Below are 26,434 nucleotides of genomic sequence, written 5' to 3'. Positions count from 1 at the left end.
TAGCTCTCAGGCACCTGCGCAAGCACATGGACACTCACTCAAACACTGTCTCAGGTACTCACAAGTTACAATAGATACCCTCGTTAGCGAGCTTTGTGAAACTTGTTAACATAAATCTTTATATTATCCACATTGTAACCAACTTATGGTACCATAACAGTACATTCTGTAACATTATGACGGTCTCCTCCAGGTTTCCTCCAGATGTAAAGCTTGGCATTCAGGTCAAATGGACACCATTTGTGAATTGATCGCTCCCATCTAGCTTCAGAGTTCGTTTCTGTTAGGTGACCTAAACTGGGATATGCTTAACACCCCGGCAGTCCTACAATCTAAGCTAGATGCCCTCAATCCCACACAAATCATCAAGGAACCCACCAGGTACAACCCTAAATCCGTAAACATGGGCACCATCATAGACATTATCCTGACCAACTTGCTCTCCAAATACACCTCTGCTGTTTTCAATCCGGATCTCAGCGATCACTGCCTCATTGCCTGTATCTTCTATGGGTCCACGGTCAAACAACCACCCCTCATCACTGTCAAACGCTCCCTAAACCACTTCCGCGAGCAGGCCTTTCTAATCGACCAGACCCGGGTATCCTGGAAGAATATTGACCTCATCCCATCAGTCGAGGATACCTGGTCATTCTTTAAAAGTAATTTCCTCACCATCTTCCTCAGCATGCCCCGTTCAAAAAATGCAGAACTAAGAACAGATATAGCCCTTGGTTCACTCCAGACCTGACTGCCCTTGACCAGCAAAAACATCCTGTGGCGGACTGCAATAGCATCGAATAGTCCCCGCAATATGCAACTGTTCAGGGAAGTCAGGAACCAATACAGGCAATCAGTGAGGAAAGCAAAGGCTAGCTTTTTCAAGCAGAAATTCGCATCCTGTAGCTCTTACTCCAAAAAGTTTTGAACACTGTAAAGTCCATGGAGAACAAGAGTACCTCCTCCCAGCTGCCCACTGCACTGAGGCTAGGTAACACAGTCACTGCTGATAAATCCATGATAATCAAACATTTCAATAAGCATTTCTCAACGGCTGGCCATGCCTTCCTCCTGGCTACTTCCACCATAATTTGGAAATGAATTCATTAAAAATCCTACAATGTGATTTTCTGGATTTTTTTCTAATTTTGTCTGGCATATGAATGAACATTACAGGCCTCTCTCATCTTTTTAATTGAGAGAGCTTGCACAATTGGTGGCTGACTAAATACCCCACTGTATATATCTACATGGCTTCTCTTTTGAGTAATGTGTTGTCATAGTCGTCATCTCTACGTGGTGGATGAACAGTTTCGATCCCGACGCAACGTAATTCATTAATAGAATGTTGTTCTATAAAGTGTCTCGCAACTGGCAAGGTGATTTCTTGACGTCTAATAGTGGATTTATGCTCTCCAAGACGTACTTTCAAGGCGCGGGATGTTTTTCCAATACATATAGTGTTACAAGAACACTGTAACATATACATAACTCCTTTAGTAGTGCAAGTTATACATTGCTTTATCTCATAGGTTCTAGACGTCGGAGGGCAAACATACATTTTATGAAGGCATCTTTTCTCTCTGACCACATCTGATTTTACCAATATTTTTCATATAATTCTTGATCGTTTATAGTTGAATAAAGGTGGATTCTAGAAATCAGAATTTAAAGAGGAGTCTCATGACAATACACTTGATGCCATTACCGCTATCATTGAAAGTAATTATATCGTTTACAGAAAACAGTTTCTTCTGTTTTTGTTGGAATGTATTAAGTAACTGGCTTCTGTTCAAGCTTTTAACTTGGTTTTGAACTTTATCAAGCCAGGTATCCGGGTATGCTCTCGAGCGAAAACGCTCACGGAGAGAATTTGATTGTCTGTCATATTCTTCCTGTGTCACAGATGCGACGCAGTCTATGGATTTGTTTGGTAAACCTCTTTTTAGGGGAAGAGGGCGATAACTATCAACTGTCAATATAGTATTTTTATCTGTACGTTTTCTGTAAACTGTAGTACTTAGAGATGGTCCATTCTTTGTTACAAGTACATCTAAGAAATGTATAGAGTTAATGTTATTTTACATAGTGAAGGGAATTGATTGTACTCTAGAGTTAATGGAAGTAATAAATGATTGTAATTTAATTTCAGAACCCGTCCAGATCATAAAGCATACGACCCTGTTGAGGAATAGGCACTAACCTGCCCAAATTGCTCACCCATAAAATGTGTAGAGTGAGGCGAGCTATGTTGGGTGAGGGTAATGTAGGACGCTATGTAGCTCAAGTGGTTTCAAGTAATCTGGTCAGCAGGTGTGTGTGTGTGTGTGTGTGTGTGCGGGGCGCGCGCATTCTTGTTATTATGTTGTAGGTGTGCTTTGATGGTCTGATAGAGCAGTATAGTATATCAGATGGTGTGCAGAAAAAGATCAATCAAATGAATCACTGTCTCATCCAGTATTAAATGACATAGACATCTGTCCCACTAGATTACTGTGATTAGACCCCTGGTCGCCCTTTCTACCACCTCCGGCTTGGCAGCACTGACTGTGGCGAGAGCTTTTCACTGATGGTGCTGTTACGGAACATGACTCCTCTGTGAGAAAGCATGAATCAACATCAGCCAAGTAAGCAGAAGGCTTCGAAATGGGCTATTACTTCGGTGTTCAAGTGTTCTATTATTCGTGTCCAGTTGGAATGGGGTGGTGCGTTTCACATCAGCACTATTACGGTAGGCGTATAGGGATATTACAGTACTTACGGAAGGCAAGTTGTGCGTTACGGTTCAGTTTTCCCCTCTGCAGCTGTCATCGTGCAGCTGGAATCTGCGTTTCGACGCGTGGCTTGTAGGGTTTACGTCCAGCTCCCTGTTGTGTATTTCATGCATAGGCCTAAACTAGCCTAATCTAGAAAGGACTATTCCGTATTGAGAAGCAAAACCACTCGTTTGGACTCGAGGGAAATGTAGACTATTCTTTCATAGGCTTCTGCGACTGTTTTTTTCTGAGGAAGATTCACATTATATGAATGCACCTTCACATCGAGCCATTGAACTTAATCGCGATAACCTTTCAGTGCGAATTTAACATAATACAGACCAGTGAATGTGTATTTATTTCAGCTGATGAGCGCATCATCTCAATAGATTGTAACAGCGCACTAACTTCACAGCATCGGCGGTGTTTGCAATGGTATTGGGCTATTTTCTACATCCATGACCTCAACAGGACCATAGTATAATAGTGTTTGTCAATGTTCTGTCTGTTGATAAAACTAAAAGGACCTAGTGCATTATTTAGCCTATTATCTCTGGCGCATCGATTGGAGAGGAGTTGCGTAGGATGCCAGACGTTGCAATTAGAGGTTGCTGTTATTGCAGTTTGACAGACGAGGATATCCAAGAATCACAGAGGACGTAGTGTGCTTTTGACTTGACAAAGAACGGAACAGTATGGATGAGGGCACAGCTGCCAACGAGTCTATTCCAGATTTAAAAGATTTAGAGGTGAAAATCGGATGGAAGACACCTGAGGGTTTGCTTACGTGCATGCGGGAAGAGGCTTCCAGCCACCGCGGAGATGTCAAGTTGAATTCACTGGAGACCAAAGACCGAGACATCACGGGCAGGAGTCTGGATGAGAAGATTCGAAAATTAAAAGTTGATATGGTAAGCTCTTATTTGGGGCAGTGACTTTTGTTGGCCTTGCCATTAGTCATCCACATTGTATTTTATTTTGTTGTTAGAAAGATTATGTGCAGTCGTACAACATTTGCTCTGCTTTTGACATTTAATGTTATAAGGATTCCCTAACAACTCAGAATGATGTTGGTGGTGGTCAGTAGCCCTACAGTGAAAAATATATGTATTTAATATTGATCCTAGTCCTACATCCTCTTCCTGAATATAAGGCATCCACCCAATCAATAATTCTGCTGATCTTCACCATGATAACAGCGGCAGGTGGCTGAGGTTGCTATAGATTCATTATTGTCAACAGGTCATAATTGGTGTTTTCAGAGACTAATAATTGGCCTAGGCATGGATTACTATTGTATTATATAATGCGAAAGAACTGGTAGGCTATTTAATTTACAATCTAACTGTTCATTTATCCTATTAAAACCAAGTTAATTGCAGGCCAGCCATCTTTCATTGATAGGCGACATTCCGAGTTTATCATAACAGACGTCATCATACTTCTCTCGCCTTGGTGCAAAAACAGGACTTCAGCAGAGAAGCTCCGGGTGTGTTGTTTTTCCCTCGTGCACAGATGTCTTGCATTCCTATGGCAAAGACAGGCTCGCGGCGGCTGTGTTGGTGACGGCGCAATGTATGTCGTATTGGAATGATTGTAAACAAACAGCACATGGTGGATGCCTGTGTTCTTCTAGAAACCGAAACAAGCCTCATTTGTCGCATTGGTTTGGTTTGAAAATAGCGATCCCCAGGTTTTGTTTGTAGGCCTACCACTGCTGCACTTCCCTGCTGTGTCGTTCTGTCATCTGCACTCTGACTCGCCAGACAATAACCACAGACTACCCCAAAGACTCTGGCAAAGAAACCTGCATAAAATTACATATGGTGTTGTAAGATACAGTATGTAGTCCATGTTGCCCATAACAACTCAATATATTATGTTAATCCAAACTTTCTTGCTTTGCCAGTAGAATTTAGTCGATAGCCTATACCCAGAGGGAATACCACTACCAGCCATTTGGGTGATGATGTTTTACAGTGCTGATATTGTGGACCACTAGTGAGTGGTTTGAACAAACTAAACAGCAAATGTTTTAAGGTTAGGGGACATCAAGAGGGTCATACATCTTTGTGCGGCCAGCGTCACATAACGACCCCATGATTTGCTTGCAGCCATCCCCATTCATCAGCCCTGCTGAGCCAAAGGATGCAGGGCTCTCTCCCTGGTCAAAAGTAGTGCACTATGTAGGGAGTAGGGTACCATTTGGGTCGCATACAGAGGCTTCAGTGATTAAGAGCTACCTCTTAGTCAGAGTGCTCTTCCCACTGTCAGACAGCATACATAGTGCTGCTGTGTGTTGGGCCATTATCTCATCTCTCTGAGTGGTGCTGGGTAGCAGGAGAACAGAGGGGTACTGAACTTTGCGCTCTCATCACAATTCTGCTTTCACAAAATAGGCTACACACATGCACATATGCATGTGCACACACACTCATTCTCACAAGGAAACATGCGTGTACACACACCATTGGCGTAACTCAGTTTCTCTGGGCCCCCGCAAGGTCGACCCCCCCCCCCCCAAACAACATCTAATGCGTCAGCCAGACAGCCACTCACAAAGTATAGACTACTGGTCGCAGTCCATGGTGTTGAAATTGCAACTTGTCAATGCTACTGCCTATCAAATCAATGATGCCAGGGCATGTAGTCTATAGCTTTGCTTTAGCTAATGGATATATTTTTATTGGTAGGCCTCTTTGGTCATCCATTTGTCATGTTAAGCCTAACATTTCACTAACCTATACACAGTGTCGCCTGGCTGGCGGCAATAATGTAATTACTTGTTCAGTAATTAAAGTTGGATATTCAAACATTGCAGATAGTTTAAAAAAATGTAGATGCAACCGCATACTAATCAGCTACTAATAGATTTTTTTAGACTATACAACTGTCCTGTATAACCTACCTGAACCTGCATGACATGAGAAATCCTCGCAATCTGCACTGAGTATATCCCCCCCTCTCCTTTACCATCAGAACAGACTAAATTCATCAGGCCATGGACTTTACATGGTGTTGAAAGCTATCCACAGGGATGCTGGCCCATGTTGACCAATGCGTCTCACAATTGTGGGTGATGGACCATTCTTGATTCACATGGGAAACTGTTGAGCGTGAACTCAGCAGCATAGTACATCTTGACACAAACCGATGCGCCTGGCACCATACCCTGTTCGATGGGCACTTAAATTGTTTGTCTTGCCCAGTCACCTTCTGAATGGCACACACATACACAATTCATGTCTCAATTGTCTCATGGCTTAAAAATCATTCTGTAACCTGTCTCCTCCCATTCATCTACAGTGATTGTATTCTACATCAATAAGGGATCATCGCTTTCACTTGGATTCACCTGGTTAGTCATGGAATGTCATGGAAAGCCCCTCAAGAACTGTTGTCCACTAAAGATCAAATCAAATTATTTTAGTCACATGCGTGTAGGTGTAGACCTTACAGTGAAATGCTTACTTTCGAGCCCCAAACCAATAATTTTGTTTAAAAAAATATGGATAAGAATAATAAACAAAAGTAACAAGTAATTCAAGAGCAGCAGTAAAATAACAATAGCGAGACTATATACAGGGGGGTACTGGTACAGAATCAATGTGTGGGGGCACCGGTTAGTTGAGGTAATATGTACATGTAGGTAGTGTTATTAAAGTGACTATGCGTAGATGATAACAACAGAGAGTAGCAGCGGTGTAAAAGAAGAGGGGGGTGTAATGCAAAAAGTCTGGGTAGCCATTTGATTAGGTGTTCAGAAGTCCTATGGCTTGGGGGTAGAAGCTGTTTTGAAGCCTCTTGGACCTAGACTTGGCGCTCCGGTTCCGCTTGTCATGCGGTAGTGGAGAGAACAGTCTATGACTAGGGTGGCTGGAGTCTTGGACAATTTTTAGGGCCTTCCTCTGACACCGCCTGGTATAGAGGTCAGCAGGAAACTTGGCCCCAGTGATGTACTGGGCCGTTCGCACTATCCTCTGTAGTGCTTTGCGGTCGGAGGCCAAGCAGTTGCCATACCAGGCAGTGAGGAAAGTCAGGATGCTCTCGATGTTGCAGCTGTAGAACCTTTTGAGGATCTGAGGATACATGCCAAATCTTTTCGGTCTCCTGAGGGGGAATAGGTTTTGTCGTGCCCTCTTCACAACTGTCATGGTGTGCTTGGACCATGTTAGTTTGTTGGTGATGTGGACACCAAGGAACTTAAAGCTTTCAACCTGCTCCACTGCAGCCCCGTCGATGAGAATTGGGCGTGATCTGTCGTCTTTTTCCTGTAGTCCTCAATCATCTCCTTTGTCTTGATCACGTTGAGGGAGAGGTTTTTGTCCTGGCACCACACGGCCAGGTCTCTGACCTACTCCCTATAGGCTGTCTCGTCGTTGTTGGTGATCAGGCCTACCACTGTTGTGTCGTCTGCAAACTTAATGATGGTGTTGGAGTTGTGCCTGGCCGTGCAGTCATAATTGAACAGGGGGGGACTGAGCACGCACCGCTCAGGGGCCCCTGTGTTGAGGATCAGAGTGGCGGATGTGTTGTTCCCTACCCTTACCACCTGGGGGCGGCCCGTCAGGAAGTACAGGATCCATTTGCAGAGGGAGGTGTTTAGTCCCAGGGTCCTTAGCTTATCGATGAGCTTTGAGGACACTATGGTGTTGAACGCTGAGCTGTAGTCAATTAATAGTATTCTCACATAGGTGTTTCTTTTGTCCAGGTGGGAAAGGGCAGTGTGGAGTGCAATAGAGGTTGCATCATCTGTGGATCTGTTGGGGCGGTATGCAAATTGGAGTGGGTCTAGGGTTTCTGGGATAATGGTGTTGATGCGAGCCATGACCAGCCTTTCGAAGCACTTCATGGCTACAGACGGTAGTCATTTAGGCAGGTTACCTTAGTGTTCTTGGGCACAGGCACTATGGTGGTCTGCTTGAAACATGTTGGTATTACAGACACGGACAGGGAGAGGTTGAAAATGTCAGTGAAGACACTTGCCAGTTGGTCAGCGCATGCCCGCAGTACACATCCTCGCCCTGCGGCCTTGTGAATGTTGACCTGTTTGAAGGTCTTACGTACATCGGCTGCGGAGAGTGTGATCACATGGTCTTCCAGAACAGCTGGTGCTCAAATGCCTGTTTCATTGTTATTTGCCTCGAAGCGAGCATAGCAGTAGTTTAGTTCGTCTGGTAGGCTCGTATCACTGGGCAGCTGTCGGCTGTGCTTCCCTTTGTAGTTTGTAATGGTTTGCAAGCCTTGCCACATCCGATGAGCGTCAGAGCCGGTGTAGTACGATTCCATCTTAGTCCTGTATTGATGCTTTGCCTGTTTGATTGTTCAGAGTGCATAGCGAGATTTCTTATAAGCTTCTGGGTTAGAGTCCCGTTCCTTGAAAGGTGCAGCTCTAGCCTTTAGCTCAATGCAGATGTTGCCTGTAACCCATGGCTTCTGGTTGGGGTGTGTACGTATGGTTACTGTGGGGATGATGTCATCAATGCACTCATTGATGAAGCCAATGACTGATATGGTGTACTCCTCAATGCCATGGGAGGAATCCCGAAACATATTCCAGTCTGTGCTACAAAACAGTCCTGTAGCTTAGCATCTGCTTCATCTGACCACTTTTTCTTTACAGATCTAGTCACTGGTGCTTCCAGCTTTAATAATATAATAATAATAATATATCCCATTTAGCAGACGCTTTTGTCCAAAGCGACTTACAAGTCGGCTGGGGCCACTACTTTTACATATGGGTGGCCCCAGCGGGAATCGAACCCACGACGCTTGGCGTTGCAAGCGCCATGCTCTCCCGACTGAGCCACACAGGACCCTTTAATTTTTGCTTGTAAGCAGGAATCAGGAGGATAGAATTATGGTCAGATTTGCCAAATGGAGGGCGAGGGAGAGCTTTGTATGAGTCTCTGTGTGTGGAGTAAAGGTGGTTCAGAGTTTTTTTCCCCACTCTGGTTGCACTTTTAACATGCTGATAGAAATTTGGTAGTACAGATTTAAGTTTCCCAGCATTGAAGTCCCCGGCTACTAGGAGCGCCACCTCTGGGTGAGTGTTTTCTTGTTTGTTTCTTGTTTGTTCAATGCTGTCTTCGTGCCAGTCTCTGACTGTGGTGGTACAAACATGCATCTGTTTTCATCTGCCAATATATTGGCTGTCCCCTGAGCTTCCTATACAGTTAATCTCTTTCCGTAATGGGTTGAGGCCGGCAACTAAGGAGAATGAGAGGCTTAATTAAAGTTACAGAACTGCTGTATTTGAAGCTACACTCCCTTCTCCTCACTTTCCCTGGCCGGACCTAGCTGTCTGGCTGTTTTGACCATCCCTGTAGCTGTCGCTTATGGGGAGAGATGGTTTCCAAAGTATGTCTCATAAAGAAGAATAGAAGCTTTAGGCTCTCGGTCTGCTATGTGCTTTTCAACATCTGAGTAAATTCCACTCATTGCACTGGCTCCGTCATAGCCTTGACCACGGAATTTGTTCACCGATATCCCCTTTCTTTAAATCAGTTTGCTTTGAGTTTTTTTATGGCCAGAGACGCATTTTCAGTCACATTCCTGTCACATGTGCCAAATACAACAGGTGTTGTATTACCGTGAAATGCTTGATGACAAGCCCTTAACCAACAATGCAGTTCAAGAAATAGAATTAAGAAAATATTTACTAAATAAAATAAAAAGTAACACAATAAAATAACAATAATGAGGCTATAAACAGGGTGTACCGGTACCGAGTCAATGTGCGGGGGTACAAGTTAGTCAAGGTAATTTGTACATGTAGGTAGGGGTAAAGTGACTATGTATAAATAATAAACAGCAAGTAGCAGCTGTGTATAAACAAAAGGGGGAGGGGTGTCAATGTTAAAATCAATGACAGGCGCATGGGCCCCCAGAGCTCTATGGCCCCCACCGCATTGAGGCACCTTCTAACTAGCAGAGGTGTCCTTTGTCGCCACTTCTCTCCTTTGCTCCTGCCCTCTGATTGTCTTTTCACTCACTCACTCACTCACTCACTCACTCACTCACTCACTCACTCACTCACTCACTCACTCACTCACTCACTCACTCATAGGGCTCCTTTTTCTCATCTGGCCTGTTTCAAGCTTAATGCTTCTGGCCTGTTTCAAGCTTCATGCATCTGGCCTGTTTCATATTTCATGTATCTTGACTGTTTCAAGTTTCATGCATCTGGCCTGTGTATCATTGATCCAGACACATGGTTTTGTTGGGACAGACTTTGACACACTGCAAGGTGTAGACAGGCAGAGACACAGATCATACTCAGTCTGGTCTTAGTCGGCTCAGTGTCATGCTGGCTGAATACTGTCTGACTGCTTTCCCTCCAGAAGTCCCCAGCTGCTGTCAAATCTCAGACGGGTCTAAACAGCTTTACTGAGTTAATGGCGCTGCAGGTAGCCTAGTGGTTAGCGCGTTGGACTAGTAACGTTAAGGTTGCAAGATCGAATCCCCAAGCTGACAAGGTAAAAATCTGTTGTTCTGCCCCTGAACAGGCAGTTAACCCACTAGACCGTCATTGAAAATAAGAATTTGTTCTTAACTGACTTGCCTAGTTAAATAAAGGTGTAAAAAAAAAAAAAAAAAGGACGCAAAGACAGGCTGTCACCTTCCTGTCATGGAGTAAGACAAACAGACGAGCCTCGTTGTTTTCTCAGACATCTACATACAGTGAGGGAGAAAAGTATTTGATCCCCTGCTGATTTTGTACGTTTGACAAAGAAATGATCAGTCTATAATTTTAATGGTAGGTTCATTTGAACAGTGAGACAGAATAACAACAAAAACATTCATAAAAACACATGTCAAAAATGTTAAGACCAAAGAGCTCTCCACGGATGTCAGGGACAAGATTGTAGATCTACACAAGGCTGGAATGGGCTACAAGACCATTGCCAAGCAGCTTGGTGAGAAGGCGACAACAGGCGGTGTTATTTTTCGCAAATGGAAGAAACACAAAATAACTGTCAATCTCCCTCGGCCTGGGGCTCCATGCAAGATCTCACCTCGTGGAGTTACAATGATCATGAGAACGGTGAGGAATCAGCCCAGAACTACACAGGAGGATCTTGTCAATGATCTCAAGGCAGCTGGGACCATAGTCACCAAGAAAACAATTGGTAACACTCTACGCCGTGAAGGACTGAAATCCTGCAGCGCCCGCAAGGTCTCCCTGCTCAAGAAGTAAATGCCCGTCTGAAGTTTGCTAATGAACACCTGAATGATTCAGAGGACAACTGGGGGAAAGTGTTGTGGTCAGATGAGACCAAAATGGAGCTCTTTTGCATCAACTCAACTCGCCGTGTTTGTAGGAGGAGGAATGCTGCCTATGACACCAAGAACACCATCCCCACCGTCAAACATGGAGGTGGAAACATTATGCTTTGGGGGTGTTTTTCTGCTAAGGGGACATGACAACTTCACCGCATCAAAGGGACGATGGACGGGGCCATGTACCGTCAAATCTTGGGTGAGAACCTCCTTCCCTCAGCCAGGGCATTGAAAATGGTTCGTGGATGGGTATTGCAGCATGACAATGACCCAAAACACACGGCCAAGGCAACAAAGGAGTGGCTCAAGAAGAAGCACATTAAGGTCCTGGAGTGGCCTAAACAGTCTCCAGACCTCAATCCCATAGAAAATCTGTGGAGGGAACTGAAGGTTCGAGTTGCCAAACGTCAGCCTCGAAATCTTAATGACTTGGAGAAGATCTGCAAAGAGGAGTGGAACAAAATCCCTCCTGAGATGTGCGCAAACCTGATGGCCAACAACAAGAAACGTCTGACCTCTGTGATTGCCAACAAGGGTTTTGCCACCAAGTACTAAGTCATGTTTTGCAGAGGGGTCAAATACTTATTTCCCTCATTAAAATGCAAATAAATGTATAACATTTTTGACATGTGTTTTTTCTGGATTTTTGTTGTTGTTATTCTGTCTCTCACTGTTCAAATAAACCTACCATTAAAATTATAGACTGATCATTTCTTTGTCAGTGGGCAAACGTACAAAATCAGCAGGGGAGGAAATACTTTTGCCCCCTCACTGTAGCTGCCTGTTTGGCTTCTATTATCAGTCTGGAGCTCAACTGTAATAAAATAAAACCACTTCTTGAGACTGTTATGTCCACATATAGGCTACAGTCTGCCACTTGTATCTATGTGTGTGTCCTATGAAAAGGAAAAGTCCTAAGAATGTGAATGCCGCACTGTGTTGTTGGAGCCCAGTGCATGACTCACCCCCTACCTCTCCCTGACTGCTGCTGTGCTGTACAGATGGAACTCACAGGGGAGAGACATGTGCAGGCAGATAGAACAGGACAGGAGGGTTGTGTGAAAGAATGAATGAGAATGAAAAGAATGACATAGAGAGATGGCAGGAAGACAGACAAACAGAAGAAGCCAGAGTATGGAGTGTTTAGATGTCATAAGTAAGAGAGTCAGTATACTGTATATTGAGTGGGTGCAAGTCTGTGGAGACTGACTAGTACTTTTCCACGAATCTTTGGTACAAAGAGAGAGAGAGAGAAAGAGTGGAAGGGAGTATGCAAACAGATGGAACAGTGGGAGGGCTGTGGCGAGAGGTCACCCTTCTGCTGTCGCTGAAAGTGATCTTATTAGATGGGGAGAAAGAGAGGGGGAGAGAGATGGGGAGATGGAGGATGCTCAGGGATTTGTTCACTTAACTCTGTTTGCAGAAGGCAGAGAATAGATGGGGAAGGTGAAAGAAAACAGACAAGAGAGACAACTGTGTGTGTGTGTGTGTGTGTTGGGGGGGGGTCTGTTTTGTCCCTGTTTCCAGTGTGATATTGTCGGACTGGTCTCAGCGTGGGAATCTGTCTTTTATTCACTGGTGTGTAGGATCAGCTATGTGTACATTCACACTAATCATAACACTTTGTGTGTGTGTGTGTGTGTGTGTGTGTGTGTGTGTGTGTGTGTGTGTGTGTGTGTGTGTGTGTGTGTGTGTGTGTGTGTGTGTGTGTGTGTGTGTGTGTGTGTGTGGATCTGTGCATGCGTATAGGTGTCTGCATGGTGAAATGGCACATCAAGCCTGAAAATCATATTTTCCCCATGAGTAGTATCAAGTGCTAGCCTGTTCATTTTGTGATGGAGACTAGTGCTTAAGATGCTACACACACACACACACACACACACACACACACACACACACACACACACACACACACACACACACACACACATAGAGAAAGGAAATTTAGCTCTCCAGAATCCTGTGGATTAGCCGGGAGCTGTCTGGCCCGGCGCCTCCACCGGGAAACTGGAATCTTTTTGACTGTGAAAATGGCTCTTCCACCTTCAAGGCTCCCCCCCCCCACACACACACTTTAGGGAATGTCTACAGGCAGACTGGCATTGGGACTGGCACATAAAATAAATGGCATGCAGACAACATGTAGCGGCAGTGTAGCCTAATGGTTAGAGCGTTGGACTAGTAACCGGAAGGTTGCAAGTTCAAATCCCTGAGCTGACAAGTTACAAATCTGTCGATCTGCCCCTGAACAGGCAGGTAACCCACTGTTCCTAGGCCATCATTGAAAATAAGAATTTGTTCTTAACTGACTTGCCTAGTTAAATAAAGGTAAAAAAAAATGTTTTTTTAAAGATAGGCACATGAGCAGAAATGTAGCCTAGACACCAGCCAGAGATTTGCAGAAAGATGGGCGTGTATCTTTTTTTCTCTTGACTGTACGGTCTGCACCAATATGTAATTAAAAACACACAAAAAACTGTTTTAAGTGAGAAGTAGGCATTGGTCTGAAGCCAAAAAAGAAAGGAAATTCAAATGGGCACCACAAAGCCTGTTCCACCCATGCTCTCCAAGAGCTCCCAGCACACAGCTTGGACCTAATATAGTAGCTACGCTGGTCTGATGTACTTCAAACGATGTGTATGCAGGTTGCTTAGGATTCAAACTTTCTCAAACAGCCTAATTCATACTCGTAGAGCAGGTGCTCTCACAATATTGTGATTTGTACCGCATACAAGTTAAAGTATTGTATTCTTCACACACTAATTCCATTCCATTACCTTTTCAAGCTTTTTTAATTGTATGAGAGCATGCTTTGCTTTTATACTTACAAGACCATAATGCTTGATTGAGTGAGCTGTTTTTTTCTTGTAGTAATATGGTGCTGCCTGTATTTCCTTAAATACAGTATTTCCTCAACATTCCTGCAGTCAGCATGCCAATTGCACGCTCCTTCAACTTGAGATATCTGTGATATCTGTTGTGTGACAAAACTGCACATGTTGCATTTATATTTGTGTTCAGTGTACATCATTTGAATAGCAGGACACTGTAAAGACAATTTTTCCTCAAAAGTATGAATTAAGTTGTCTGAATCCTTCGCAACCTGCATACACATTGTTTGACGTACAATAGACCAACTGTAGTAGGTCAAAGCTGTGTGCCGGAAAACCTTGGTACAGCATGGGTGGAGTAGGCAATGTGGTTCTCGTGAATTTTCTTTATTTTTTGGTTCAGACCAATGCCTTCTTTTCACTTAAAACATTGTTTGTTTTGTTTTTACACCAAGAAGTGATGTGACTAAATAAAACATTTCCACATGCAAAAGGTGTCTTTCGAAAATGTAATTTGCACTTCAAATTATGTATAAACAAGTTTTGTCTCACTTAATTTATTGTCCAGGGCCAGGTTTCCCAAAAGCAGCTTAAGACTAAGTTCATCGATATAAACTTTGCAGGTGCATCATTAAATCTCAGAGCTGTTTCCCAAAACCATTATTACTAAAGTTGCACTAGAAAACACTTGTTATTTACCGACTGCCTCATAGACCCGCTAACTGGGTCGTTAGATGCTTTTTTGCCCTTCCTCTTTATACACAAAAGATCTCTGTGACCACCGATAACTTCAGAATAAGGTTTACTCTAATACAAAGTTGCCAATGTCTTTGCAATTGTTATAAACAATCAAAATGTAAAAAGATGCTTCAAATGAAAAGTGGGATGGCAGCATTAAAATATAAATATTGTAGGCTACTAAGGCCTATATACACTGCTCAAAAAATAAAGGGAACACTAACACATCCTAGATCTGAATGAATGAAATATTCTTATTAAATATTTTTTTCTTACATAGTTGAATGTGCTAACAACAAAAGCACACAAAAATTATCAATGGAAATCAAATGTATCAACCCATGGATGTCTGGATTTGGAGTCACACTCAAAATTAAAGTGGAAAACCACACTACAGGCTGATCCAACTTAGATGTAATGTCCTTGAAACAAGTCAAAATTAGGCTCAGTAGTGTGTGTGGCCTCCACGTGCCTGTATGACCTCCCTACAATGCCTGGGCATGCTCCTGATGAGGTGGCGGATGGTCTCCTGAGGGATCTCCTCCCAGACCTGGACTAAAGCATCCGCCAACTCCTGGACAGTCTGTGCAGAACGGCAGATTTGTACCTTGTCAGCTCGGGGGTTTGAACTTTCAACCTCTCGGTTACTAGTCCAACGCTCTAACCACTAGGCTACCCTGCCGCCCCAAATGCCAAACGTCCTGCATGGTGTTGGGCTGTAAGCACAACCCCCACCTGTGGACGTCCGGTCCTCATACCACCCTCATGGAGTCTGTTTCTGACCGTTTGAGCTGACACATGCACATTTGTGGCCTGCTGGAGGTCATTTTGCAGGGCTCTGGCAGTGCTCCTCCTGCTCCTCCTTGCACAAAGGCGGAGGTAGCGGTCCTGCTGCTGGGTTGTTGCCCTCCTACTGCCTCCTCCACGTCTCCTGATGTACTGGCCTGTCTCCTGGTAGCGCCTCCATGCTCTGGACACTACGCTGACAGACACAGCAAACCTTCTTGCCACAGCTCGCATTGATGTGTCATCCTGGATGAGCTGCACTACCTGGATGAGCTGCACTACCTGAGCCACTTGTGTGGGTTGTAGACTTTGTCTCATGCTACTACGAGAGTGAAAGCACCTCCAGCATTCAAAAGTGACCAAAACATCAGCCAGGAAGCATAGGAACTGAGAAGTGGTCTGTGGTCCCCACCTGCAGAACCACTCCTTTATTGGGGGTGTCTTGCTAATTGCCTATAATTTCCACCTGTTGTCTATTCCATTTGCACAACAGCATGTGAAATGTATTGTCAATCAGTGTTGCTTCCTAAGTGGAGAGTTTGATTTCACAGAAGTGTGATTGACTTGGAGTTACATTATGTTGTTTAAGTGTTCCCTTTATTTTTTTGAGCAGTGTATTTAAAGCAATTTAATGTTCAATCAATTGAGTTCTATTTAGCTCAAATCAAATCAAATTTTATTTGTCGCATACACATGGTTAGCAGATGTTAATGCGAGTGTAGCGAAATGCTTGTGCTTCTAGTTCCGACAAAGCAGTAATAACCAACAAGTAATCTAACTAACAATTCCTAAACTACTGTCTTATACACAGTGTAAGGGGATAAAGAATATGTACATAAGGATATATGAATGAGTGATGGTACAGAGCAGCATAGGCAAGATACAGTAGATGGTATCGAGTACAGTATATACATATGAGATGAGTATGTAAACAAAGTGGCATAGTTAGTGGCTAGTGATACATGTATTACATAAGGATGCAGTCGATGATATAGAGTACAGTATATACGTATGCATATGAGATGAATAATGTAGGGTAAGTAACATTATATAAGGTAGCATTGTTTAAAGTGGCTAGTGATATATTACATAATTTCCCATCAATTCCCATTATTTAAGTGGCTGGAGTTGAGTCAGTGTCAGTGTGTTGGCAGCAGCCACACAATGTTAGTGGTGGCTGTTTAACAGTCTGATGGCTTTGAGATAGAAGCTGTTTTTCAGTCTCTCGGTCCCAGCTTTGATGCACCTGTACTGACCTCGCCTTCTGGATGATAGCGGGGTGAACAGGCAGTGGCTCGGGTGGTTGATGTCCTTGATGATCTTTATGGCCTTCCTGTAACATCGGGTGGTGTAGATGTCCTGGAGGGCAGGTAGTTTGCCCCGGTGATGCGTTGTGCAGACCTCACTACCCTCTGGAGAGCCTTACGGTTATGGGCGGAGCAGTTGCCGTACCAGGCGGTGATACAGCCCGCCAGGATGCTCTCGATTGTGCATCTGTAGAAGTTTGTGAGTGCTTTTGGTGACAAGCCGAATTTCTTCAGCCTCCTGAGGTTGAAGAGGCGCTGCTGCGCCTTCTTCACGATGCTGTCTGTGTGAGTGGACCAATTCAGTTTGTCTGTGATGTGTATGCCGAGGAACTTAAAACTTGCTACCCTCTCCACTACTGTTCCATCGATGTGGATAGGGGGGTGTTCCCTCTGCTGTTTCCTGAAGTCCACAATCATCTCCTTAGTTTTGTTGACGTTGAGTGTGAGGTTATTGTCCTGACACCACACTCCGAGGGCCCTCACCTCCTCCCTGTAGGCCGTCTCGTCGTTGTTGGTAATCAAGCCTACCACTGTTGTGTCATCCGCAAACTTGATGATTGAGTTGGAGGCGTGCATGGCCACGCAGTCGTGGGTGAACAGGGAGTACAGGAGAGGGCTCAGAACACACCCTTATGGGGCCCCAGTGTTGAGGATCAGCGGGAGGAGATGTTGTTACCTACCCTTACCACCTGGGGGCGGCCCGTCAGGAAGTCCAGTACCCAGTTGCACAGGGCGGGGTCGAGACCCAGGGTCTCGAGCTTGATGACGAGCTTGGAGGGTACTATGGTGTTGAATGCCGAGCTGTAGTCGATGAACAGCATTCTCACATAGGTATTCCTCTTGTCCAGATGGGTTAGGGCAGTGTGCAGTGTGGTTGAGATTGCATTGTCTGTGGACCTATTTGGGCGGTAAGCAAATTGGAGTGGGTCTAGGGTGTCAGGTAGGGTGGAGGTGATATGGTCCTTGACTAGTCTCTCAAAGCACTTCATGATGACGGAAGTGAGTGCTACGGGGCGGTAGTCGTTTAGCTCAGTTACCTTAGCTTTCTTGGGAACAGGAACAATGGTGGCCCTCTTGAAGCATGTGGGAACAGCAGACTGGTATAGGGATTGATTGAATATGTCCGTAAACACACCAGCCAGCTGGTCTGCGCATGCTCTGAGGGCGCGGCTGGGGATGCCGTCTGGGCCTGCAGCCTTGCGAGGGTTAACACGTTTAAATGTTTTACTCACCTCGGCTGCAGTGAAGGAGAGACCGCTAATTGTAGACTACTGTCTGATGTGTAGGCCTAACATGTGCGCAATGATGTGCTGCCTCATTATTTGCAGCCATAGGTGATCATTTATTTTTAGGAGCTGATCTGTTGTCAGTATCTAATGTTAAGGTAAGATTTGAATGGAGAATGCTGATCTGAGAGCAGCGCTGCCTTTCTTTCGATCGCACCTATTGAACATTCTCCCTATGTGGTGTTTTTTGTAAATGCATGTGAGTTCTTTGGCCATTATAGAAACATTGCATAATTTTGTGCCAGCAATATACCACCCTTCACCACACTGCTGGCTTGCCTCTGAAGCTAAGCTGGGTTTGTCCTGGTCAGTCCCTGATTGGGAAACCAGATGCTGCTGGAAGTGGTGTTTTTTATTATTATTTATTTTTTTAACCTTTATTTAACCAGGCAAGTCAGTTAAGAACAAATTCTTATTTTCAATGACGGCCTAGAAACAGTGGGTTAACTGCCTGTCCAGGGGCAGAACAACAGATTTGTACCTTGTCAGCTCGGGGGTTTGCAACCTTCTGGTTAGTAGTCGAACACTCTAACCACTAGGCTACCCTGCCCCCCTGATGGAGGGCCAGAAGGAGGAAATCTTTCCTGTGGTCAAAAAAAATTGCCCAATGCCCCAGGGCAGTGATTGGGGACATTACCCTGTGTAGGGTGCTGTCTTTCGGATGGGACATTAAACGGGAGTCCTGACTCACTGTGGTCACTAAAGATCCCATGGCACTTATAGTAAGAGTAGGAGTGTTAACCCCGCTATTCTGGTTAAATTCCCAATCTGGCCCTCATACCATCATGGCCGTCTAATCATCCCCAGCTTCAAATAGGCTCTTTCATCTCCTCTCCCCTGTAAATTCTCCATGTTGTTTCTGTAAATGAGAGTGTGTTCTCAGTCAACTTACCGGGTAAAATAAAACACTTGTAAGTTTATGTTCCATCGCAAGAAACCGGGCCCAAGCTATTACTTTATAGACATGGCTATTTGTATTTATGCAAACCATATGGATTCTCCCTTTAAAGATGGGGGGGATATCAACATCTGCTTTACATTAAGCACATACCGTTTCATGTGACTCTCAAAGTACTGAATAAATTGGCTGAGTGAGCATTTGAAAAAAGAAAAGAAACTTGATGGCTACTTCCCACTAAGTCCAGACCGGCTGTCTTTTTTTTGTGCGTTCCAGACGGCCCCAGCTCCATGAGGGGGCTAAAGTAAAAAATGTTTAGCCCCCTCAGTATTAGTTGTATATCCCTATTTAAAATAGCAAAAAAGTTAAAATGATTGAGTGACAGGTTGGCGGCAAAACAAATGATATCTCCGCTGCTCTGTGTTAGCACAATGGGCAAGGTACTCCACAGTGTATGTAGGGGACTATGGAAAGCCTCTGGGGCTGTTAGGAATGACTCCTTTGGGGTTTCCATAAGAAGGCGGGAAAAACGCTTCTCATCTCTGTGGAAGGCTGCACAGATGTTCGATCAGGTTTAAGTCTGGGCTCTGGCTGGGCCACTTAAGGACATTCACAGACTTGTCCTGAAGCCACGCCTGCGTTGTCTTGGTTAAGTGCTTAGTCTAAGGTCCTAAGCGCTCTGGAGCAGGTTTTCATCAAGGCTCTCTCTGTACTTTGCTCTGCTCATCTTTCCCTTGATCCTGACTAGTCTTACAGTCCCTGCCGCTGAAAACTTCCCCACAGCATGATGCTGCCACCACCTTGCTTCACCATAGGGATGGTGCCAGGTTTCCAACAGACGTGACACTTGACATTCAGGCCAAAGAGTCCAATCTTGGTTTCATCAGACCAGAGAATCTTGTTTCTCATGATCTAAGAGTCCTTTAGGTGCCTTTTGGCAAACTCCAATAGGCTATCATGTGCCTTCTACTGAGGAGAGGCTTCCTTCTGGCCACTCTACCATAAAGGCCTGATTGGCGGAGTGCTGCAGAGATGGTTGTTCTTCTTGAAGTTTCTCCAATCTGCACAGAGGAACTCTGGAGCTGCTTCAGAGTGACCATCAGGTTCTTGGTCACCTCCCTGACCAAGGCTCTATGAAGACTCTTTGTGGTACCAAACTTCTTCCATTTAAAAATGATAGAGCCCACTGTGTTCTTGGGGACTTTCAATGCTGCAGAAATGTTTTGGTGTCCATCCCCAGATCTGTGCCTGGACACAATCCTGCCTCAGAGCTCTACGGACAATTCCAAAGACCTCATGGCTTGGTTTTTTCTCTGACATGCACTGTCAACTGTGGGACATTATATCTTCAGGTGTGTGCCTTTACAAATCATGTCCAATCAATTGAATTTACCACAGGTGGACGACAATGAAGTTGTAGAAACATCTCAAAGATGATCAATGGAAACAGGATGCACCTGAGCTCAATTTTGAGTCTCATAGCAAAGGGTCTGAATACCTATGTAAATAAGGTATTTCTGGTTTTTATTTGTAATACATTTGCAAACATTTCTTAAAACCTGTTTTCACTTTGTCATTTGGGGGTATTGTGTGTAGATTGATAAAATCAATTTTAAAATAAGTCTGTAACGTAACAATATGTGGAAAAAGTAAATGAGCCTGAATACTTTTTGAATGCACTCCAAGTACATACCAGGTTCATCATAGAAATTGATAGGCTACATTTTAGAATGGTTTTCTTGGTAGCCTATAGGTTTTTGTTGCTGTAAATGGAACTGTATGTATTGGAAACATGTTGGCATTGCTTAATTGATTATGTGGGTCGAATTTGACACACATAATTGTATTGTGCCATATCACAACATGTTGCTTAACTCGTGAGCCAGCAGCATGATTTTCCATGTTAGAAGCATGCCTTTATATGCCTATTTATTTGGCTTGACAGCTGTACATGACTGCATCTCTCTGTAGTAGGCTGTAGCTTATGTTTTGGTTATTTGGATCTCCATTCACCTTTTGTTTGCTGCGTTTGTTTACTGTTAATGTAACTATCCTAAATATAGATTGTGTCATGCCTTAATCGATCTGATATTTTGTTTACTAGGCCTACCTCTTGGTACTGCTGTTTTCTTCTGTTTGCGTTCGTTCGCATTCACAGTTGTGTCAGTATTCTAAGCCAAACTGCTATTCAGTATTTTTTTTGCATGCATGAATAACTAGGCTATTTAGTTTGCATTATTTTGTTATGACAGCTGTGTGTATGGCTATATTCACAATGGTTGTTTGTAATAGATTAATTGCCCTATTTAGCTTGTAGTCTATATTCATTACCAAAATGGACTAGCTGTAGTGCGCCCTCCATTGTGCTGATACAGCGCAGAAGAGATGGACTACAGACTTCAAAAGCACTTAGTGATTTTGGAGTCTCGACATTTGATTTTTATCTTTATTGTAGTATAGGGTGATTATATACTGTAAGCAGAATTCAATATAATTCCAATGCAAAACCCCCAAAAATGTTACTGGCCGCTAAGTCACTTTATCCTGGCGCCGGGTCTGGGTCCAGACTTGATTTCAACTTTCCACGGATGGCACTCCCTAAAAACACACCACTTTGATACAAGTTACTTTTCTTGGGAGGTTAGGAGAGCATTTTTTCAAACCCTTACAACCCAAACCGGCTGCGCACGTGCGCCATCGAGCGCTATCTTGCATAAATGTATTTTGCCCCCCCCCCCACACCAAACGTGATCACGGCACGCAGGTTAAAATATCAAAACAAACTCTGAACCAATGACATTAATTTGGGGACAGGTTGAAAAGCATGTATGGCAATTTAGCTAGCTAGCTTGCACTTGCTAGCTAATGTTAATTTGTCCTATTTAGCTAGCTTGCTGTTGCTAGCTAATTTGTCCTGGGATATTATTTATGTTATTTTTCCTGAAATGCACAAGGACCTCTACTCCGACAATTAATCGATTCTATTCATCTCTCCTCCTTCCAGGCTTTTTCATCTTTGAACTTATATGGTGATCGCATCTAAACTTTCATTGTATTACCACGACAACCGGCAACAAAGTTCGTCTTTCAATCACCCACGTGGGTATAACCAATGAGGAGATGGCACGTGGGTACCTGCTTCTATAAACCAATGAGGAGATGACTTTCAGCGCGATCTGCGTCAGAAATAGGAAAGACTTCTATCTTCTAGCCCTTGGCGTCGTAGACGGAGCCGTGTGGGTGCAATAATTGAATAACATGGATTTCAAAATGTATTTTGCGACGCTCGCGCATGCGATGTGTCCGGTCCGGTCTGGTCAGCATTTTATCATTTTCCTATCCTTAACCTAATTCTCCTAATCTGTTACAAAAGTTGTAGCTTTATCGAAGTGTTTCGATTTAGGGGATCTCGTCCACGGACGAAGATTTTTGGTCCTGTCCCGACATCTATGCTTCGCAAGTTTGGACACCAACGTTTTGTGCAATAGAGGAATGGTTGTCAAACCTCTCCATGGGGACCCCAGGCCGTTCCATGTAATTGATCTATTCCGGAGCTAGCACACCGGATTCAACTTGTCAACTAATCCTCAAGCTCTTGAATAGCTAGTTCAGAGCTACAGCAAAATTGTGAAATGTCTGGGGGTCCCCGGGGAGATGTTTGAGAACTACTGCAGTACAGCACAGCAAAGTGCAGTACATTGCAGTAAAAAAAAGTGAAGAAAGTCTTTTCAACATTCATTCAGAACCGGAAAATACGTATTTTCAACGTTAAGAATGGTTTTAATTTCAACGTCCGTAAAATATATATTTTAAACCTCCTGAAAACTTGAATTCAGAACCTAAAATTAACCTAACTTCAAAGTCTGGAAAATACATATTTTAAACGTAGTTTTGCATACTGGGTTTCTGGGAACAAACTGAAAAGTAACTTGACACAGTCAGTGCAAATTTGGATTAAAATTGTATGAAGGAAATCGCATTGACAGAGCAGGGTGTAATTAATTAATTATTCATAAGGTTAGGGCTGGAATTTGTTCTGAATGCTCGAACAATGATGTGTCTCTCTCATATATGTTGATCTAGCTAATTGGCTAGCTAGCATGTGTACGCTCACTGCAATGCACAGCCGATGTGCTACTTGCATGTGCATTGAGAAGGGTGCAATTGCAGTCCGCAATTCTGGGCGTTCCTGTATATGGGTATTCCTGCCTCTTTATAATTTAGGAGAAGCTGGGGCGCTCCATTACGGTAGGTGGCTTTAATGCACAATAACGTTGGATCCCAGCTGGCGATTGTTTAGATGAAGCGACTACAACGGTAGCTAGCTAGCCTTACACTGGTAGACAGTAGACACTGTCCTTCGCCCCCAGAAATGATCATGTGGGAGCGATTAAATTATAAATTCAATAGAAACTGTTGCACCTACAAGCTAGATCAGCTATAATATTGGAGATAGATTGACTTCTATCAATGCAATTGTCTGCATCATTTCCAATCCCCCATATATATATTATTTGTAAATATATACAGTACCAGTCAAACGTTTAGACACACCTACTCATTCAAGGGTTTTTCTTAATTTTTTTGATTTTCTACATTGTAGAATAATAGTGAAGCCATCAATACTATGAAATAACACATATGGAACCATGTAGTAACCAATAAAGTTTATATTTTATATTCTAGATTCTTCAAAGTAGCCACCTTGATGACATGTTTGCATTCTCTCAATCAGCTTCACCTGTAATGTTTTTCCAACAGTCTTGAAAGAGTTCCCACATATGCTGAGCGCTGGTTGGCTGCTTTTCCTTAACTCTGCGGTCCAACTCATCCCAAACCATCTCAATTGGGTTGATTGTGAAGGCCAGGTCATCTTATGCAGTAATCCATCACTCTCCTTCTTGGTCAAATAGCTCTTACACAGCCTGGAGGTGTGTTGGTTCATTGTCTTGTTGGAAAACAAATGATAGTCCCACTAAGTGCACACCAGATGGGATGGCATATCGCTGCAGAATGCTGTGGTAGCCATGCTGATTAAGTGTGCCTTGAATTCTAAATAAATCACAGACCGTGTCACCAGCAAAGCACCCCCACACCATAACACCTCCTCCTCCATGCTTCATGGTGGGAGCCATACATGCGGAGATCAACCATTCAGCTACTCTGCTTCTCATAAAGACACCGCGGTTTGAAACAAGATTCACAAATTTAGGCTTATCAGACCAAAGGACAGATTTCCACCGGTCTAATGTCTATTGCTTGTGTTTCTTGGGCCAAGCAAGTCTCTTCTTATTGGTGTCCTTTAGTAGTGCTTTCTTTGCAGAAATTCGACCATGAATACCTGATTCACGCAGTCTCCTCTGAACAGATTATGTTGAGATGTGTCTTTTACTTGAACTCTGTGAAGCATATATTTGTCTGACATTTCTGAGGCTGGTAACTCTAATGAATTTATCCTCTGCAGCAGAGGTAGCTCTGGGTCTTCCTTACCTGGGGTGGGCCTCAAGAGAGCCAGTGTCATCATAGCACTTGATTGTTTTTGCGACTGCACTTGAAGTAACTTTCAAAGTTCTAGAAATATTCCGTATTGACTGACCTTCATGTCTTAAAGTAATGATGGACTATCGTTTCTCTTTGCTTATTTGAGCTGTGCTTGCCATTATATGGACTTGGTCTTTTACCAATTAGTGCTATCCTCTGTATTATTTTTTAAAATTGTATTTCACCTTTATTTAACCAGGTAGGCTAGTTGAGAACAAGTTCTCATTTGCATCTGCGACCTGGCCAAGATAAAGAAAAGCAGTTTGACACATACAACAACACAGAGTTACACATGGAATAAACAAACATACAGTCAATAATACAGTAGAAAAAGTCTATATACAGTATGTGCAAATGAGGTAGGATAAGGGAGGTAAGGCAATAAATAGGCCATGGTGACGAAGTAATTACAATATAGCAATTAAACACTGGAATGGTAGATGTGCAGAAGATGAATGTGCAAGTAGAGATAATGGGATGACAAGGAACAAGATAAATAAATAAATACAGTATGGGGATGAGGTAGTTGGATGGGCTAATTACAGATGGGCTATGTACAGCTGCAGTGATCTGTGAGCTGCTCTGACAGCTGGTGCTTAAAGCTAGTGAGGGAGATATGAGTCTCCAGTTTCAGTGATTTTTGCAGTTTGTTCCGGGTCATTGGCAGCAGAGAACTGTAAGGAAAGGCGGCCGAAGTAGGAATTGGCTTTGGGGGTGACCAGTGAGATATACCTCCTGGAGCGCATGCTATGGGTGGGTGTTGCTATGGTGACCAGTGAGCTGAGATAAGGCGGTGCTTTACCTAGCAGAGACTTGTAGATGACCTGGAGCCAGTGGGTTTGGCGACGAGTATGAAGCGAGGGCCAGCCAACGAGAGCGTACAGGTCGCAGTGGTCGGTAGTATATGGGGCTTTGGTAACAAAATGGATGGCACTGTGATAGACTGCATCCAATTTGTTGAGTAGAGTGTTAGAGGGTATTTTGTAAATGACATCGCAGAAGTCGAGGATCGGTAGGATGGTCAGTTTTCCGAGGGTATGTTTGGCAGCATGAGTGAAGAATGCTTTGTTCCGGATTATGAAGCCAATTCTAGATTTAATTTTGGATTGGAGATGCTTAATGTGAGTCTGTAAGGAGAGTTTACAGTCTAACCAGACACCTAGGTATTTGTAGTTGTCCACATATTCTAAGTCAGAACCGTCCAGAGGACTGATGCTGGATGGGCGGGCATGTGCGGGCAGCGATCGTTTGAAGAGCATGCATTTAGTTTTACTTGCATTTAAGAGAAGTTGGAGGACACGGAAGGAGAGTTGTATGGCATTGAAGCTCGTCTTGAGGTTAGTTAACACAGTGTTCAAAGAAGGGCCGGAGGTATACAGAATGGTTTCGTCTGCGTAGAGGTGGATCAGAGACTCACCAGCAGCAAGAGCAACATCATTGATGTATACAGAGAAGAGAGTCAGCCTGAGAATTTAACCCTGTGGCACCGCCATAGAGACTGCCAGAGGTCCGGATAACAGGCCCTCCGATTTGACACACCAAACTCTATCAGAGAAGTGGTTGGTGAACCAGGCGAGGCAATCATTTGAGAAACCAAGGCTGTTGAGTCTGCCGATAAGAATGCGGTGATTGACAGAGTCGAACGCCTTGGCCAGGTCGATGAATACGGCTGCACAGTAATGTCTCTTATCTATGGCGGTTATGATATCGTTCAGGACCTTGAGCGTGGTGAGGTGCACCCATGACCAGCTCTGAAACCAGATTGCATACTGGAGAAGTGGTCAGTGATCTGTTTGTTAACTTGGCCCTCGAAGACCTTAGAAAGGCAGGGTAGGATAGATATAGGTCTGTAGCAGTTTGGGTCTAGAGTGTCTCCCCCTTTGAAGAGGGGGATGACCGCGGCAGCTTTCCAATCTTTGGCAATCTCAGACGATACGAAAGAGAGGTTGAACAGGCTAGTAATAGGCGTTGCAACAATTTCGGCAGATAATTTTAGAAAGAGAGGGTC

General features: G+C 43.8%; 1 protein-coding gene across 1 annotated transcript in view; it reads left to right on the top strand.

Annotated features, from left to right (window-relative positions):
* The first annotated feature begins 2,598 nt into the window (after positions 1–2,598).
* Positions 2,599–26,434, top strand: part of LOC135513157 (leucine rich adaptor protein 1-like) — a 45,258-nt gene continuing 21,422 nt past the window's right edge. The window contains exon 1 of the mRNA XM_064935915.1: positions 2,599–3,667. Within this exon, the coding sequence (XP_064791987.1) occupies positions 3,452–3,667 (216 nt within the window). The 5' untranslated portion in view covers positions 2,599–3,451. The remainder of the gene's footprint in view (positions 3,668–26,434) is intronic.

Source organism: Oncorhynchus masou, chromosome 24 (assembly GCF_036934945.1).
Source record: "Oncorhynchus masou masou isolate Uvic2021 chromosome 24, UVic_Omas_1.1, whole genome shotgun sequence".
NCBI classification, from domain to species: Eukaryota; Metazoa; Chordata; class Actinopteri; order Salmoniformes; family Salmonidae; genus Oncorhynchus; species Oncorhynchus masou.
Note: the sequence above shows the minus strand (reverse complement) of the source record. Positions and strands in the feature narration are given on the sequence as shown.